The sequence below is a fragment of the Acomys minous genome, assembly GCF_964271855.1.
Source record: "Acomys minous genome assembly, chromosome: 11".
Lineage (NCBI taxonomy): Eukaryota > Metazoa > Chordata > Mammalia > Rodentia > Muridae > Acomys > Acomys minous.
In genome coordinates, this window is record NC_140492.1 from 72,657,281 (window position 1) to 72,675,468 (window position 18,188).

Here is an 18,188-nt window from a genome sequence, read left to right on the forward strand (position 1 = left end):
CCGGGGGTAATTGCAGGTTACATAGAGCAATCTGAGGAATTAAAAACATATTTTCATTGCATCATAAAAACATGCAAAGGCAGGGAAGCGGCCGCCCAGAGGAGCACCTGGGCCTGGGGCATTCTAGCCCTTCTTGCATTTTCTGGTCCAGAAAAGGGACTGGCCATGCATTGATCCTGCAGTTAGGCAAGGCAGTTACTCAGGACAGATGCCATTGCTGATGCAGCTCATTCATGGGTCCTGCTCCTGGCACTGGCCCTGCCTTCAGCACAGGGCACAACAGTGTTGAGTGAGCGGTCCAGGGTAGTTACTGGTCTCTGCACTCTGCCCTATTGGGGTCCTCCTGGTTCTGTTTTAGCTTCACAGATGATTGACTGAGGGCTCTGGGCCCAGGTCTCACAAGAGCCCTGAGCTGCCTTTGTGGCAGCTGCTCCTGGGCTCTATAGCCAAGCCAATTGTGGGGCTGCACTGGCTAGCTCCAAAGATACCTTGCATGGTGTCTCGTCCCTATGGCAGTCTCTTCTTTGCAACACTCATTGCTTGTGAGCTGGCCAGACCCCTGATCACTGTTTTCAGGACCTGAAGCCACTAGACCATGGGTCTGTGGATATTTGGATCCTCCTAGAGGCTGGTACAGGCTGAGACAAAGATTCCAGGGGCAAGTACCCTGGTGCAAAATCCATTCTGGGAGAAAGTATAGAAGTACCCTGGGGCAGCACACACTAGCCTGGGGCAGCACACATTAGCCTGGCTATGGGGTCCAAGGACAGGTTCAGATCACAAAGGCGGCGCACTGCTCTGGTGAGGCCTGGGCCCAGAGCCCTCGCTCAATTGTCTGTGGAGCCAGAACAGGACTGGGAGAACCCCAAGGGGCAGTGTGCACAGATCAGTAAGCACCCTGAAGAGGCTCTGGGGATATGAACATATGGATGGTACTGGCTGACTGGGTAGGCAAGAAGCTACAGGCCAGTGTGCGTAAAGAACAGTCACGAGTTGCTTCTACTTGATCCTCACCAAGTACCAAGGACACTTTCAGTGTCTGCTTGCTGCCACGGCAGGGACTGCCCCCAGTGCTGCGGTACCCATGGGACGCACCTGGCCAGGCCCCCCAGGATTCCTACTCCAGTGGCCTGAAGCAGATGTTAGCTGACCTCTTCTGCCTCTGAGGCAGACAAAACCTCAAGCTAGAGGAGCCCTGTGCCTCGCCTCCCCCAACCACACCCCAGGATCCTGGCAGGCTGGGGCGTGCCACCAGTGGTGCATTAAATAGGACATGGCTGATCTGGCTCTGCACTTGTCAGGAGGGCCGGGCCCAACCCAGCACTTGGCGTCTTAATTGGGCGTCTGAGAGCACACTGCACACTTCCACTTCCAGCCAGGCTCCCGTAGGCCCATTACGGGCGCAAACACATTCCTTTGCTAGCTGACAAGCAGAGTCCCATCCAAGGCTCCCGGGCCAGGCTAAGTGATGTTTTCTTAAGGAAGACACGAGATTAGCCTCTGCTAAAGCCGGAGCACAATACAAGGCCCTGCCCCTCACTGTCAGGGCTGTCTCTCCCTGCAGTGACTGACAGGCGCTCCCAGGCCCATCAAGCTTCAGTGTGAAGGATTAGCCAAAACCAGTCTAGGAGCTGACTAGGAGGGCCACAGTGGAAGTCTAAGGTGACAGTTCAGGTCAGAGACAGAAAACCTTAAACAACCCTGCCAAGCCCTATCCTCCTGTTCCTACCCCTGATGCCTGCAGGAACTAGGCCACCCTTGCTTCAAGATGCACACAGAGACCTTAGGGAAAAGGTCCCGGAGGGATCCCTAGAAAGATATCTTCAGACCTGAGCCAACAGCTGAAGGGAGGATGAGGATGGTGGGGAGATGTTGCGTCCCACCAGGGACCAGAAGGGTCGGGTCAGGGTTGTTCCTCCCAATGGCTGCTGGGAATTGTAAGACATGAGGTTCAATGTATTATGGTTCTGGTGGTAGCAGATCCCAATTGGGAGCTACTGTCATGTGACATTGAGCAATCCAAAGACACCACAAGCAGACATGCTGTAGTAAAACACCCTCTTTATTGGCGCTCCAGAAATGCCAGGGGTTCAAACCTGGGCAGCCCACATCGGGGTTTCTGCCCAGGCTGTCATCATCTGACGCTGGGAGTATGAAAAGGCCGGCCAGAGGATGTAGGTGTGAAGCCATCCCTGCAGGACACATGCCATCTATGCAGACACATGATGTTCCATCCACATCTTCTGGGATCTCTGAGGAGGCAGCAGGCCTTCCAGTCCTGCCAATAATAGGTGGGGGTCAGCACAGGCCAACCCTCACACTGGCCTAGCCATGTCACCCCCAAACTACACAAGATCCTTGAGAAACTGGGAATAAGCCCTTGAAGAGAGTCGTCCCCCTCCATCCTCAACTCTCTCCCCGCCCCCTCCCCACTGCAGTTACTACAAAAATACTGTGATAAAAACATATACTGGGCTCTTAACAAAAACCCTGGAAAGTAGGACTAAAGAGATGGCTCAGAGGTTAAAGTACTGGCTGTTCTTGCAAAGGTCTTGAGTTTAATTCCCAACAACTGGTGCCCTCTTCTGGTGTGTAGGAAAACATGCAGACAGAATACTGTACAAATAATAAATAAAGTATTTTAAAAACCTGGAAGGTTTAATATTTTGGTAAGAACTTCCTTAGAGGGGTTGTCATTGTCAAATGCAGCCCTGGCCTGAGAATCTGTGGTGGAGCAGTTGCTGGGCTGCTCAGAGCAGACAGGGCATCCTGAGAGGAAAAGTGCTCTCTCTAGCCTCCTCAGCTCCAGTGAGGACAGTGGTTACCAAGGGCCCCAGACCAAGAAGGGGTGATAGACAAGAGACATCTAAGATGGGTTGTAGCTTGCAGATCAAAACGGGCTTCTGGAAGACACTGTCAGTCTGAGAGGTGCACTGCAGGGGCAGGAGGCCCTCACCACTACAATGGCTGGTAATGCACTGCGACTTCTAGCTGCCCACTCGCCACCCTGACTCTACACAGCTATAGCAGAGCCACATGTGTGGCGTGGCGTCCAGACAGCCGTGCACAAGGCAGTACCTCCACCTTCTGGACAAGAAGGAAATGAACCGGCACTAGAGCTCACTGCAGGGACAAATGGCACATAGGGAGCAGCACCTGACACTGCCAGCAGACACTGTGTGACCTAGCCCCCTGACATCCCTGCTTGTGGGGGACGGCAATGACAAGACGGGTGGGGATCTGACAGTGTCCTTCAGGGGCTGGATCCTTCATGGTTCTCCCTCAACCCTATTTCTGGGCCACCATGGTCTGACCAAGGCTCGGAATTCAGCTCTTCTAGATAGCCTCACCATGTACCGGGCATCATGCCCAACATGATGGCTCCCATGACTTATAGCCACACACTCTCTTCTCGAACCTGCTCACCTGGATCCGGGTGCCTGAGGAGCCTAGTGCTGGTCACATGGCATGGCATGTGCCCTCAGCTTGGCAGGGATGGTGACTTAACCTCAGCAACCAGTCACAACAGGCTCCAGGCCCGAGCGCTTGGAGATGTGCAGCTTGACCACCTCCTCGGAGCAGGTGGGATGGATCCCTACGGTCTGCATCACCTGGGCATATGAAGCCCCACATCTGCACACACCAAGAGGAGAATGGTGAGTGGTCAGCGCCAGGAGCTCTGTCCTTGGGGAGCCCTTTGACGGCAGGGGATTCCCTCACTGGGTCAGGACTAAGAATACCTGCCCACTGCCTCCCAGCAAACACCCACCATCCACAATTGCTAAGTTGCTACCCACCACAGGCCCTCCTATGCAACCTTTCCTCCTTGCCTTGCTCTGTCCTGGCCACCTGCTCTCCGATCCTTGAGGCCTGCTCTGTCACTGTCAGAGTATGTCAGGAACTACCCACCCTAGTCTTGTTTGACTGCAGCCTGCACCCTCCCCCCCACCCCCCAGCCAATTCTGCTCAGAAACTCCACATGGACATAGGACACCCAAGCACAAGGCCGGGAACTGGCCATTCTGTGGATGGTATTTGTGAACTCAGAGTAAGTGCCACGAAGGGAGGTGGTCTGGCCCAGTGTCGCCATTGGTCCTGTGAGAACAGCCTCCACGGCCAGCCTGTCTCTTGGCCTCTGAGATCTGGCCTCTGCCCAGGTGCCCCGGCCTAGCTGCCAAAGGTCTACAGGTGCATGACTGCTATGGGCATTCCAGGTGGCTGCACACGCACCTGCACTAACTCACACTCGCGGTGAGGATTATCTATCTCCTTGACTGGCTCAGGGCTCATGGATACCCTGCAGGGCACAGGTGACACAGAATTGGAACCTGCAGTTTTTGTAATGTGCAAGGTCTGTATAATGCGGGGTTCAGCAGGTAACTACCCATATGAACAACAGATGCATGCTCTTCAAATACAGTCAGGAGCTCCTAGTGGACAGGTCCACTGCAAGGCCTCCTGTCCGTGTCTGAAACATCTGTCTGAGCACTCCACCAGCACGCTCACACCTTCAATGTCTCTAGCTGCAGACCCTGGAGAACCATCGCAGTACAGTCTCAGGTGTTGCTCCATCACAGCCAAAACCGTTCTCTGGTATTTTAATAACATGACCAAATGAGTGAGGCTGACTCCGGGCCTTGAGTATCCTAGGAAAAGGCTGCCCAGTGTAGCTGTGTATCTGAGTCCTGGGCCATGGCTGTATGGGTTTTTGTTTGTATTGTGTGTATGCATGTGCCTATGTATGTGGCATGTACAAATATTCATGGTCCTCGGGATAGGACCCTGGAGGAAACAGAGGTAAGAAGGCATGGGAAAGGTGGACAGGAGGAGGGTGTATAGACATCTGGGTCCCCAGTGGGCTGGGAACACATGAGTGTGGCCAAGAGCTGGGCCTTGGTGTGAAGAGGCCTAGGGACAGGGTAGAGCAGGGAGAAGAACAGGACCAACAAGCTGAAGATGGTGTGGGCGAGACAAGGTGAGAGGGCCACACCTAACATTGGACAGCAAGTCTCAGGCCTGCCTGATCTGCGGAGGTATTAGGGCAATGGCTGGCAATAAAGTTCTCCCTGGCATGGGCAGTAGGTCCTAGGTGAGCCTATGTCTTTCAAATATATATCTGTGGTCTTTAGGAGATTGCAGCAGTCCTAGCATGGTGGTGCACGCTTTTAATCCCAGCACTCGGGAGGCAGAGGCAGGCAGACCTTTGTGAGTTCGAGGCCAGCTTGGTCTACAAAGCAAGTCCAGGGCAGCCAAGACTATTATACAAAGAAACTCTTGGAGAGGTGGGGAGGGAGGCAGGAGATTGCCAAGGAGTGATCATATGGAAGTTTACTCCAGTGCCAGCAGAATCACTAAGTAGGACCCACGAGCCAGGTGTGGCCTCTCCTGAACATCCTGCTGGTGTCTACCGCTGACAGTGAGCAGGCACCCACAGCACCAGCTTGGCTTTGGAGCCCTGGGACTAGCAAGACAGGACCGTCCCACAGCACACTCCCATTCGCCGTCCTGCACGCAAATTCATTGCCCAGACAATTCAGTTTCTGGAAGAACTGCTGAGTCTTTTAAATGGTGGCAGTCACTTTTTATAGTATTGATGTCCTTGTTATGCAAAGAGCTCCTATAACCCAATAATTGTAGCACAAACACTAGGATACAAATAGACAATTCGGCTGGGCGGTGGTGGTGCACACCTTTAATCCTAGCACTTGGGAGGCAGAGGCAGGTGGATCGCTATGAGTTCAAGGCCAGCCTGGTCAAGGCTACACAGAGAAAGCCTGTCTTGGAAAAACCAAAAACAACAACAACAAAACCAAACAAATAGACAATTCACAGGAAATAAAAATGAAAATGAAGCTGGGCATGGTGGTGCACACCTTTAATCCTGGCAGAGGCAGGAGAATCATTCTAGCCTGGTCTAGAGTGAGTTCCAGGGGAAAAGAGGAGGAGGAGGAAGAGGAAGAGGCTGGAGCAGTTAGGACTCAACCTCACTCATTTTGGCCATGCCCCAGGGCTGCAGCCATCCCTGCTTAGGACCCTATTGTGGCTGGAGAAAGTCCCTCTCTTGCTATGTCTGCCATGCCTAAGGCAGGCTGAAGGATGCCTGCTGCCGACATGTACCAACTCCCGTCCTGCAGAAGCGTGGACCCAGCAGCTTCCACACACTGTGCTGTCAAAACACAGATGGGAGCAGCTACAGTTCAAAATTGCCAAGATTCTACACCACTTACTTGATCCCCAGAGCAAATCCTTGAGTGACTTCTCCAGCGTTGGGGCCAAGGAAGTGCAGGCCCAGCACCAGTTGTGGGGGCTCCCTCATGCATACCATCTGAAAGCCACAGTGTGTTTGACTATCACGGAGCCACAGGGGACCCAGCCAACCATAGGCACCTGCCCCATCTCTGCAGCCCTCAGAGGGTTCCATCTGTGGTAGTGAGCTCTGTCAATTTGACAGGACCCAGAATCACCTAGAAGACCAACTCTGTGAGGAAGGTTCTACATTGGCTCAGTTGTGGGCGGCACCATTCCATGGGGTTGGGGTCCAGGCTGCAGGAAAGAGAGGCTGTGAACCGAGCACCAGCATCCATCTCTTTGCTTCTTGACTGCAGACCCCCTGCGACCAGCTGCTTCAAGCTCGGGCACCATGCTTTCCCTCACACTGTGAATTCACAATAAACCCTTCCTTCCTGACGTTCGAAGGGTTAAGTGGCTAATGTTTGCTGCTCTGCCCTGTGGATATAGAGCACTCCCCAGGGTCGCTCGCTTTCTCCCTCTTCATCCCGCTGCACCCTACCTGGGGCCCCTAAGCACACTCACCTTTATGTAGCACTGTGAGGCATCCCGATCCGCCACTGTGAACTCGAGTGGCTTATAATACGCATGGTAAACCTGAGTGACGAGACACCAGCACCTGAATCAGTGACCATGGCCAAGACAGTCCTATAGTCTTGGATACAACAGGAAAAGTACTGGGAAGGCAGGATTCTCAGGGACCCAGAGCCACTCATGCGACTCAAGGGTATAGTATGAGGTGTAGAAACAGCTCAGCTGGTTGTACAGAGTGTGTCATCCTATGTTCAGGCAGACTGTACCCATAGCCAGGTAGTCTACAGATAGACTCTCGCCCACCCAGATCTAAGACTCCCCACTGAACAACAGGAGAGTAGGCACCAGGCTGCTGAGGTGCCACTCGCCACGGTGTAACATAGAGCCCATGGTTTGAGCCATGGTACCGGGTATCCCCCAAGAGGAAGATGCTGGGTAGATCCATGCCTCCCAAAGACCAGTGCAGACTGGACAGAGAGACCTCAGGCAAGTCGCTGGTGTAGGAATGCCCATCCTACCCATGTAAGCAGGGATGGCGCTCAGATGGCTGCCTGGCCTCCCCGAAGCACCCTGCTGCTGGCCTGGCCTGAACTTCAGCTAAGAGGAGGGGCTGGTGCAGGGTTGTGGAGGAGCAGGGCAGGCCCCCAGCCTCACTGGAACTGTGGGACAAGGGCTTTCAGCACCCATGAAGGGCTTGACAGTATGTTCAGGGCTGTAGCCATATAAAAAATGAGCCGGGCCCCACATGTGCTACACAGCCATTATTAATTAATAGGGCTTTAGAGAATATTGTTCTAAGCAAGACAGAACTGAAGAAAAAACAAACAAGAATGTTTGGCCATTCACCATCACGAAACATAAAACATTATAAAATGCTCTGACCACATGTCCCAATGTACTTATGATGAATCTAACAAAAATAGCAAATAAAGTGCTGGGAAGGCAGGCCTGTCAGGCCTGTCTCCATGATGGAGAGGCCTGGGTACACGGAGCGGGCAGACTCTACAGCCTCGTGACCTGGGCTTCACGGCCTGCAAGCTGCTGCTACATAAAGGCCCATGTCAAAGTCATCTGGCCTCCACTACCTGGCAGCTTTCAAGGCTTCCAGCCACCTCTGAAAGTACCCCAGGGGCATAGCCAGCCTGCCGCTGCAGACTCCCCAAATCACCCTGGCCCAGTAAACATCCTTTTGCTTAGGACAAAGGTTCCAGTCAGGGCCATTGGGCCTATAGGCCCTGGAAGAGTTTGGGAAGGGGACAGAATTTGGGCTGGGAGTGAGTGACTTGCCCACTCCCAGGAAGTCACCAGGAAGATGGAGGTACAGGTGGGTAGGAGTGGGCCAGCCTGGGCTAGAAGGAAGAGGAGCCATTCAGGCTAAGGGAGACTCCTCCCCATAAGGGCCCTGCAGAGCAGCACTGGGACCTTCTGTTACAAGCTCTCCGCATGCTGAAGTAGAATGGACTTCAGATGCCCGAGGCTCTGGCGGTGACACCAGGGACCTCAACAGTGCACCTAGTTTATACAGTGTAGCAGGGGGCGGCTGGAGGCTGCCACATCACAGGACCTCAGAGGAAAGCAGCAGTCAGGAGCCCTGCCCTAAGGACAATCCAGGGCACCAGGTGACACTGAGTGGGACCAAGGAAACAAAGCTTGGCCACACACTTAAGTTGCCAGAGGCTTCTGTCTCCCCTTATTTCTGGGGCTGGTCTCCAACTCCTGTGGAGGCCCCACACCATGCCCTGCCAAGAACAGCCCCCTGTTTACCAGACCTCCAGTCCACAGAGGGGCTCTGTGGAGAGCGGCTATCCGGGTGCTCCTGCTGTCAGTCCCCCTACCTCCACGTGCTCCTGGCCGTGAAGAGCCACGGCCTCCTCCTCAGACAACCCCACGCAGCCGTACTCCAGTGGGGTGAAGACAGTCGTGGGAACCTAGAAAGTAGGCCTGGAATCAGATATGCCTTTTGACTCCCCCAAATTGAAACTGCATCTCCCGAGTGGTAACTGAGTAGTAATCTGAGGCCAGGGACCCAGCCACACACGAGCACAGCAGGTGGTCACTCACTGTTGCTGGGCTGCACCAGGAGGCAGACTACATACATCCCTTTCTCTAGAAGAGAGGATGAGCTGCCAGGCACAGCCCCGCTACTCTCACTGGCACAGGCTTTTCTCTGAACCTGTCACCCCAATGTGCTGGACTGATGACAGCTCAAAAGAGAGCCTGCTCATAGTTCCCAAAGACTAGAGATCTGGTTCCTGTGGCTCCAAGGACTGTGCCCTCTTTCTCCTGTACAAGCATGAACTCACATCCTCACATGTTTGTGCATATATACTCATGCACATGCATACATGTGTGCATATATACACCATGCACACGCAGGCACATGGGTGCAAATGCCCCTTTACCCAGAAGCAGGAGCCAAGCCTTTCTTAGGTTGGGTTTGGGTCTTTTAAAGGAACTTACATTGCTGTAATCCATTAAGGCTGAGGATCTCCCAAAGAGCCGCTGAGCCAGAAGCTTTCCGGCCTTGATAGCTGTGGGTGTCAGCTCAGGCCGCCCCTGACGGAGGAACAACACAACAGTGCTACATTCCAGGCAGCCTGTGCGGATGCCACACCACCAGCCAGCGCCTGCCCAGCAGGTGAAGAGTCCCAACACTGTGCCACGAGCTTTGAGGATGCAGACATAAGCAACACGGATATGGACATGAACCGTGAGGGTGTAGATACGAGTTGAGAGGGTGTAGACACGAGCTGTGAGAATGTACGTATGAGCTGTGAGGGTGTGGACACTGCTGCAAACTGTGACGCCTCGAAGTCTTTAGCATGCAAGGTTGAACTTCCCACAGTGACAATCCCAGGGCCCCTACGGATTTGCTCATTGCCACTGTCTTCCCTCCAGCCCACTTTGGGGACATGCTGAGTCATCATCACTTTCTCCAGAAGGGGAACAAGTGGCTGGGCATAGCCCCCACCCTAACTGGCACAGGCTTTTCCCTGAGGATCTCAGAGTGCTGGTTCCATGACAGAGCACAAGAGAAATCCTGCCCGTGTTTCCCAATGACTCGGGGTCTGGTTCATATGGCCCCAAGCATGTCACGTGCTCCTGACACACAGCTTGACATGCATGTCATAGTCCATGACAAATCCCAAATCAGTATCACTCCACAGGAGACCCCTCTGTCTCAGGGTGCACCTTGCCTGGGGTGTTCCTGCTTGTAGCAGCCCAGGCCCCGGCTGCCAATCACCTCAGCAGCAGGAAATGCAGATGCTGTTTGGCATTCCAGAAATGAGTAGAGATCTACAGAGATAAACTCTGCTTCCAGCCTGTGCATTCCATCAGGCCTGAGTAACTCAGGAAACATCCCCACACAGCACACTGTATCCCGTTATAACACCACCACCACCTCACCCTGGGGCTCTGTAGCTGCTGGCCTGACCTGACTGCCCGTTTGTTTGTTTGTTTGTTTGTTTGGTTTGAGACAGGGTTTCTCTGTGTAGCCCTGGCTGGCCTCAAATTCACAGCGATCTGCTTGCCTCTGCCTCCCGAGGGCTGGGATTAAAGGCCTGCGCCACCATGCCCGGCTGACTGCAGGGGTATTAACTGCATTGCTTACAATCATCTTTTAAACTGTGTACTGAAAATTAAAAATAATGAAAGAAGGCTTTCATGTGCCACATGCTGGTGGCAGCACAGCACCGGGCCCTAGGGTGTACAGAGACACACTTGATGTTCTTCTGAGAGAACACAGATGCTATCTCAGGGTGCAGTGCTCACAAGATAGAGCTGAGGCCTATAGACAGAGACTACAACCTCCAAACCAACCACAGGCAGAGACAAAGCAGCCACACTGCCCAGGTTCATGGCTTGGGCCTCATTTAGAGAGTGATGTGAGGGGCTGGAGAGATTGCTCAGTGGTTAAGAACACAGAGGGCCTGGGTTTCAGCATCCACATGACAGCTAAGAACTGTTTGTAACTTCATTTTCCGGGAATTTGATGCCCTCTTCTGGTCTCCACGTGCCCCACGCACACATGTGGTGCACAGGTATGCATGCAGGGGAAACACCCATACATTTAAAAAAAAAATGTTTTTTTAAGTGGTGAAATGATCAAGGAGTAGGGCTGGACAGCAAACCCCATGGAGTTTTCCTGCAGCACTGGAGGTCTGGCACCTCTTATAGAGTCACGTGTTGCTGAAATTCAGTCACAGGGCCTGATAGTATCTTGTACAGTGGCCACTTGGCTCTTATCTGAGCACGTTCACAATGGTAGGGGACCCCCCTGGTGCATCAAAGACTCCAGGGAGCCATGCTGACCAAGCAGGGGCTCTCCTTAGGATTCACTAGACTCAAACCCTGGTTCCAGCTCACCTCAGGTTTCTCTCTCCGTTTCCCAAAGTGAGTTCCAAAGGGAGCCAAGGTGGGGGGGGGGGGGCAGCCATTTTCACGCTCTGAAGGCATAGGTGCCAGGTGCCCTCGTCTAGCCTGCTTTGCTGCTGACCAGAACCTTCAGTGACCCAGCCCACAATCTCGGTACAGCAATGGCCGTGAGCATCCTGACACCTGAAGCTATTCACCACCTATGTCTCCTACCAAGATGCTCCTCCACAGGGCGTGTCCCTGCAGTGTCCCTCGTGTTCCTGGTGACTGGTGATGTCCAACACTCACGGCAGGAGCACATTGGCACAGGTTGAACAGTATCTCAGCAACAAGAAGGTAATACCTATTTAGAACTCGGCACTTGGGTTCACTTGAACTTGGGGCTTATGTATAACATACTGGATTTACACGGGCCTGAAGTCTGACAAAGGACAGTCTGTAAGAGACAAAGGAGGGCATACAGCTCCAGGAGGAGACTGTCAGTGATGATGCCCCAGAGCTGGCATCCAAGGACCACCCAGGCCCAGCATGGAGGAGGCAGGAAGTGATCTCCTAGAAGATACTGAGGAGTACAGCTCTGCCCATGCTCAGAGTGAACTCCAGGCCTCCAAGAGTGAGTGCTCTATGCTCCTGTATTTGTGGTGGCATAAACTGCTTGTCATAGCAGCCCCAGGACAGAAACACTCTCGTGGAAGATATGGCTGGTCTCAGCACAGAGACAAGGGGGCCGGCCTGGGGACTCTGGCGGCATCTATCAGCATGTCTAAGTGAGGCACCTGAGCAGCTTCCCATGATGCATCTGGACGGTTCGGTGCATGCTACTCCTGAGGCTAAGGAGACAGGACCCAGCGCTGATTGTGAAGGGGAGGACGCTGGCTGGGTGTTCCTCAAGCCAGGGCTTTACCAGGCAGGTGCTGGGGGTCATTGTCCGCATGGAAGAGTGGAGGCAGGGGGACATTTGAGGAAGTGTCCACAGCTGCAGGTCTAGTCATCAGGAAGGGGGTCCTGAACCTTGATACCGTCCCCACACTGGGCCCTTCATTCAAAACCACTGACAGCCTAATCAGAGAGAGAACTGCAGCAGGCCTGGGCTCAGAGGGGGAAATGTGGCTGAATGGATTGGGGGGAAGTGGGGTGCTGGCCCCCCTGCTGTGGTTGTAAGACTTCTCCAAGGTCACATCCAGGAGCAGCTAGTTCTGTGTAGAGCTAGGATTTTTTTTTTCTTTTTTAAGTTTTAAGAATTATTTTGTGAGCCGGGCGTGGTGACGCACACCTTTAATCCCAGCACTCAGAGAGGCAGAGGCAGGCAAATCTCCGTGAGTTCGAGGCCAGCCTGGTCTACAGAGTGAATTCCAGGATAGCCAAGACTACACAGAGAAACCCTGTCTCAAAAAAAAAAAAACCAAACAAACAAAAAGCAACTATTTTGTGCATAGGTGTTTTGCTTGCATGTATGTCTGTGTGCTCCACATGTTTGCTTGGTACCCAAGGAGGCCAGAAGAGGGTGTCAGATACCCTGGAACTGAAGTCACAGACGGCTATGAACTGCCATGTGTGTGCTGGGGTCCAGGTCCCCTGGAAGGGGAGCCAGTGCTCTTACCTGCTCAGCCATCCCTCCAGCCCCCAGTTTTCAACTGCCTCACCCTGAGCCTCCCAGAGAGGCAAAGTATTAGCAGGAGCAGAGGCGGGTGCTCCATCCCTCCTAGGATGCGCCTGAGCAGGATCCTGTGACTGGTGCTCTGGGTTTAGAGAGACACATGTCTTTTCCTGCATCGTGCTCATCTCAAGGCTCAGCTGAAACGGGTAAGTGAGAGCATAGAAACAGGAGTTTCGGGCTGGAGAGATGGCTCAGAGGTTAAGAGCATTGCCTGCTCTTCCAAAAGTCCTGAGTTCAGTTCCCAGCAACCACATGGTGGTTCACAACCATCTATAATGAGATCTGGTGCCCTCTTCCGGCCTTCAGGTGTACATGCAGGCAAAACACTGTACTTAATAAATACATCTTAAAAAGAGAGAGAGAAAGAAAGAAAGAAAGAAAGAAAAAAAAAGAAAGAAAGAAAGAAAGAGAGAGACTTGATACCCTATGAGCATATACAGGGGGAGGAAGTCACCCTCAGTCACAGTCATAGAGGAGGGGAGTAAGGGGAAAATGGGAGGGAGGGAGGAATGGGAGGATACAAGGGATGGGATAATCATTGAGATGTAATATGAATAAATTAATAAAAAAATTTCAAAAAAAAAAAAAGAAAGAAAAGAAAAGAAACAGGAGTTTCCAGTGGCTCGGGATGGCCAGACAGATGGAGAGCATACCTCAGCAACATCTCCAATGGCATAGATGTGGGGGACAGAGGTGGCCTCCTGCGCATCCACAATAATCTTCTGACTCTCAGGGTTGGTTTTCACACCAGCCTTCTCCAGATTCAGATTTCTGGTTTCTGGAATTCGACCTTAAGGAAAGATACAGTTGAAGGATCTAGGTTAGCAGTTTTGATGTGGGTGCCTTTTATTTAAAACAGTTCAACCAAATGCAGTGGCACCCACGCGAAATCCTAGCTCTTGGAAGGCTGAGGCAGGAGAATAACAAGTTCAAGGCCCGGCAAGGCTACACATATGCTCTAAGAAAACAGGGTTGGCTGGGCACGATGTCACACACCTTTGACCCCAGCACTGGGAAGGCAGAGGCAGATGGATCTCTGAGCTTGAGGCCGGTCTTGTCTACACAGAGAGCTCCAGGATGGCCTGGTCTACACAGTGAGCTTTGGGACACTTAGGGCTACAAAGCAAGCTCTGGGACAGCCTGGTATACATAGTAAGCTCTGGGACAGCCTGAGCTACACAGAGAAACCCTGTTGCCCAAACAAGGGTGAGGATATAGGTAGCAGACTGAGTATACACAAAACTCTGGTTTGAGTCCCTGTATAATAAGTAGATCAATCAGTCAATCAATTAACCAGCTAACACCAGGGGTGGGGTGGGGTGGCACATGCCCGTTAATCCCTGCACTCTGTAGGCAGAGGCACTCAGATGTCTGAAGTGGAGGCCAGCCTGGTCTACAGAGTGAGTTCCAGGCTGGCTGGCTTTGAATCCCAGCTACTTTGAGAGGCTGAGGCAAGATGATTGCTTGAGCACAGGAGTACAAAGCGGGCCTAGGCGAAATAGCAAGACTGTTCCCCAAAGACAAAAACAAACAGAGAAACCAAAGAATTCCTCAGAATGGCCACTTAGAAATTGACCAGGCTGATCGCGGAGGGGCAAGGTGACAGCTCAGCCATCAAGGGAACAGCAACAGCCTCCAGCTCCTTGTGGTAACTATGACAGCCACTTGTAGGTGCCCACACAGCCCCGTGCCAATCAGTACCATCCACCGAGGACGGTGTTCCTCTCGGGTGATGCTTTCTGAAGCATGGGTAAGAATCGCGTACCTGATGACACAATTGTAGCCTAACATTAGTTTATGGGGAGCCAGAACCTAGAACCTTCCATGCACTCCCCAGGACCAGTACCAGTTGTTTCTGAATCAAGAGAAGCCAGATCTCCCTAGGAGGCGGAATGGTGTACAGACATCTGTCTGTCTGTCTTTGCTGTGTTGTCCCCCACACAAAGCCTAACTCCACAACACTAGAACCACAGCTCCTCCCTGGGCCTCCTCTAAGGGACATCTAATAACATACTCCACAGACTGAGGTAGAGTTCGACCTCAGAACTGTGTCGTCGTCCCCCCACCCCCAGCCCATGCTCAGGGCCTCTGGCCAGGGAGGGCCTGTAGGTCTCTTTCCATGGAGGCTGCACACAGGGTCACACAGGCCCAGGTGGCAGGGTCTATAGTGGCTACCAAGGTGCAACAGGCCCCAACCAACCTCCACCTGTCCTCTTACTGTTTGCCCTTTGTCTCGCCTCACAATGACACTTACTCTTTCATCCCTTTGTTTGGTCTGTTTTGCAGTGCTGGCTAGACCTCGGGCCTCACACGTGTTGGGCAGGCTTTCAGGCTTTCTACCACTGAGCTTCATCCGTCATGAGACAAGGCTGCATAGTATTTTATGTCTAACAATGCAGAGGAGAGGGCTCCCACAGTAAAAGGTGTGACAACTTGGGATCTAGAGACCCAACAGACAGAGATCCTCATGAATGAAGATGCAGAGGCCACCAGAGCGGGTGAGGCACTGAGGACTCAGGGCTAGCCTGGCCCCAGCCGCTGATCTCTTCAGTGCCAGGTCCTGACCACCTTAACCTTGTCGCTCCTCTCAAGGGCTTCTTAAATGGGACAGTGCCCCCTGCCCCTTCCTGCTTTGGTTCTGCAGAGCTGCCAGTATAGCTGGCTGCCCGGGTTGCCGGGCTTTCTTCTGTACCTCAGAGTTCCCATTTGTAAAAGAAACCAATGTGGGCCCCAGGCAAGCTGAGGCATAGGGCTCACGAGGAAATCAACAGCCACACTGTTGCTCCTGCCACAAGGCCCTGACGGCTAAGCCCGGACAAGAGAAACTCCTCATGTCGGCTGAGGGCTCCTTAAGGATGGGGCAGGACGCGTACGTCTCCAATGGAGAGTATGTGTCCCCCTGTGAAGACAGGGTGCATCCATATACAAGTGCACATATACACACGTATATACATATTTGCCAAAGAAATAAATGAAAAGATTAAAAGCAGTGCCCTATAGAAAGGGGAGAGGTCAGCTATGGCGATACATGCCTGCCACCACAGCACTCAGGCAGATGTGTAAGAGGACCACTGAAAGTTCCAGGCCAGTCTAGGCTGCAGAATGGGTTCCAGCCAACGGTACACTGCAAGGCCCTGTCTCATTTAAAAAAAAAAAAAAGCAAAACAAACAAAAGAAAGAGAGGGAGATAGTGTGGAACAGAGGTGAAAATACTTGTCTAAACACATCCTTTGACACTTTGTTGGTTTTTTTTTATTTTTTGATGCTTATACATAGTTTATATATTCAAAAGAGACATTAACACTGAGAGAAAAAAAAAATCTAAAAACCACAAACAGTTTTAAACAAATGAACCAACAGGCTGTGAGAGAGCAGATGACAGGATCGCTACAGTTCTCTCAGCATCCCCAGGGGACAGCTCCAGGGCCCCCTTCCCAGATGCCGTGCCACACAGGGCACAGCATGCCCCGCCCTCTGTGCACTCTCCAGGCCTGCTTCAATCAGGGCTAAGTAAGGAGTTGCCATGCTGTCACCCAAGGGACAGGAAAAGAGGCGGTATGTGTTCAGTACAGTGCAGCAGTAACAAAGTATTTTGGGCTGGGTCTTTTGCTCAGTTGGTAGCATGCCTGTTCAGCATGTCTGAAGTCCTGGGTTCAGTCCCAGCACCGGGATGGGGGTGACAGCAGCAGGAGGACCAGAAAGTCTAGATCATCTTGGCTGTACATTGTACAGTATGCTCGAGGCCATCCTGGGCTACATGAGACCCTGTCTCAAAAACAGCAACAAACAAACAGTGGCAGAACACTGTCTCACATACACAAGTTTTGTTGCCAGCACTATTAAAAACATATCTACTCGCAGTGAGTCCAGAGCTGTGGAAATCCGCAGATGCCAGGCCAACAGTTCTGAAGAAATAGGAGATACTCACGGCCTCATGGTATGTATTTCTTTTTGTTGTTGTTGTTGTTGTTTTCTCTGTGTTATCTTAGGCTGTCCTGGCCTCACTTTGTAGACCAGGCTGGCCTTGAATTCACAGCGATCTATCTGCCTCTGTCTCCTGAGCTCTGGGATTAAAGGCGAGCACTGCCACCACCCAGCTATGGATTCTATCTTTTTTTTTTTTTTTTTTTTTGGTTCTTCAAGACAGGGTCTCTCTGTGTAGCCTTGGCTGTCCTGGCCTCACTTTGTAGACCAGGCTGGCCTCGAACTCACAGAGATCTGCCTGCCTCTGCCTCCCAAGTGCTGGGATTAAAGGTGTGTGCCACTACAGCCTGGCTTTGTGGATTCTATCTTAACAAAGAAGTTGCAAAGATACAAAGAGGACTGTTAACATCCTGTAATGTCAAATTCCTTCAGGAAAGTCAAGATTTCTTCTCTTTTCTAGAATATGTAGTTCATGTCCACAAATAGGACTTGCAGCACAGAGAGGCCTGGAGTGGCCCTGGTCTCAGCCTGGGCTCTCTACAGCCTCCCAGCTGCCCGGGAGTCAGACTCTCTGGAGCTGCAAGGAAGCAGCAGAGTGTGATCAGCGAGTCCCACAGGCTGCGCCGTGCAGGGAAGTGGCATGTGACCCCAGGGAGGTGGCTAGTCTATTTGTGTAAACTGGGGTGTCTTGGTTCATGTGGCCCCATGTAAGCTAACTGGCTGGAACTTCCTCACACAGTTCTTCACTGGGGGGAGGGGGGGTCGCTTCCACTTCCCCAAATAACGAGGACTCTGTTGGTGAAGTACTTGCTCTTCCCTGTCCACCCTGTAAGTCTCCTACAGACAGGCTCCAAGTGCCACCTCCCACCAACACGCTATCTGCATGGACAGACTAGGCCCTGTGTCTCTAGAATTGACCCAGATAGCCCGAGCATGCGCTGTATGAGGAGCACAGTGAGTGGAGCCAACAGTGAGAGCAAGCCAATTCACGCCCCACCCAGACCCTCAGTACAGGCCTGGAGCCACCTCACTAGGAGCCGGTAATGGTGCTGAATAAGTAGGGCTGGCAGCCAGGTCTCCAGAGCGCGGGCCTCAGCTTGCCATCCTCTGCACGCCCTGTAGCTGTCCAGCACAGCACTCACAGTCTTCAGACAGCGTGTCAATCACATCCGTTTGTCTCCCTGGGTATCAGTGTGTCTGTCCCTCATGCTCCACACAGCTCTGGGCCTTCAGGAAGGGGGTAGCATGTGAAGTTTTTAGCTCAGTTATCAGGGGAGGTCCCCTTTGCCTTGAGTTCAGATAGCTGTGGCCCCTGAGTGGGTGTTTCCCCCCCAGGGCCAGGCTGTTTATGCCTCTCAAGAGCCCAAGACAATTCCCCACCAACAGAGGTGATCTGGCATCAAAGGCG

The 18,188-nt window shown here is 52.6% G+C and overlaps 1 protein-coding gene across 5 annotated transcripts in view; it reads right to left on the reverse strand.

The window, feature by feature from the left end:
* Positions 1-2,044: 2,044 nt before the first annotated feature.
* Positions 2,045-18,188, reverse strand: part of TXNRD2 (thioredoxin reductase 2) — a 51,734-nt gene continuing 35,590 nt past the window's right edge. For all 5 annotated transcript variants that reach the window (XM_084802441.1, XM_084802442.1, XM_084802440.1 and 2 more), the window contains 7 exons: positions 13,510-13,646; positions 9,283-9,378; positions 8,658-8,750; positions 6,814-6,885; positions 6,228-6,325; positions 3,427-3,633; positions 2,045-2,278 (listed from right to left, as the gene is read on the reverse strand). In XM_084802441.1, the coding sequence (XP_084658567.1) occupies positions 3,510-3,633; positions 6,228-6,325; positions 6,814-6,885; positions 8,658-8,750; positions 9,283-9,378; positions 13,510-13,646 (620 nt within the window). In that variant the 3' untranslated portion in view covers positions 2,045-2,278; positions 3,427-3,509. The remainder of the gene's footprint in view (positions 2,279-3,426; positions 3,634-6,227; positions 6,326-6,813; positions 6,886-8,657; positions 8,751-9,282; positions 9,379-13,509; positions 13,647-18,188) is intronic.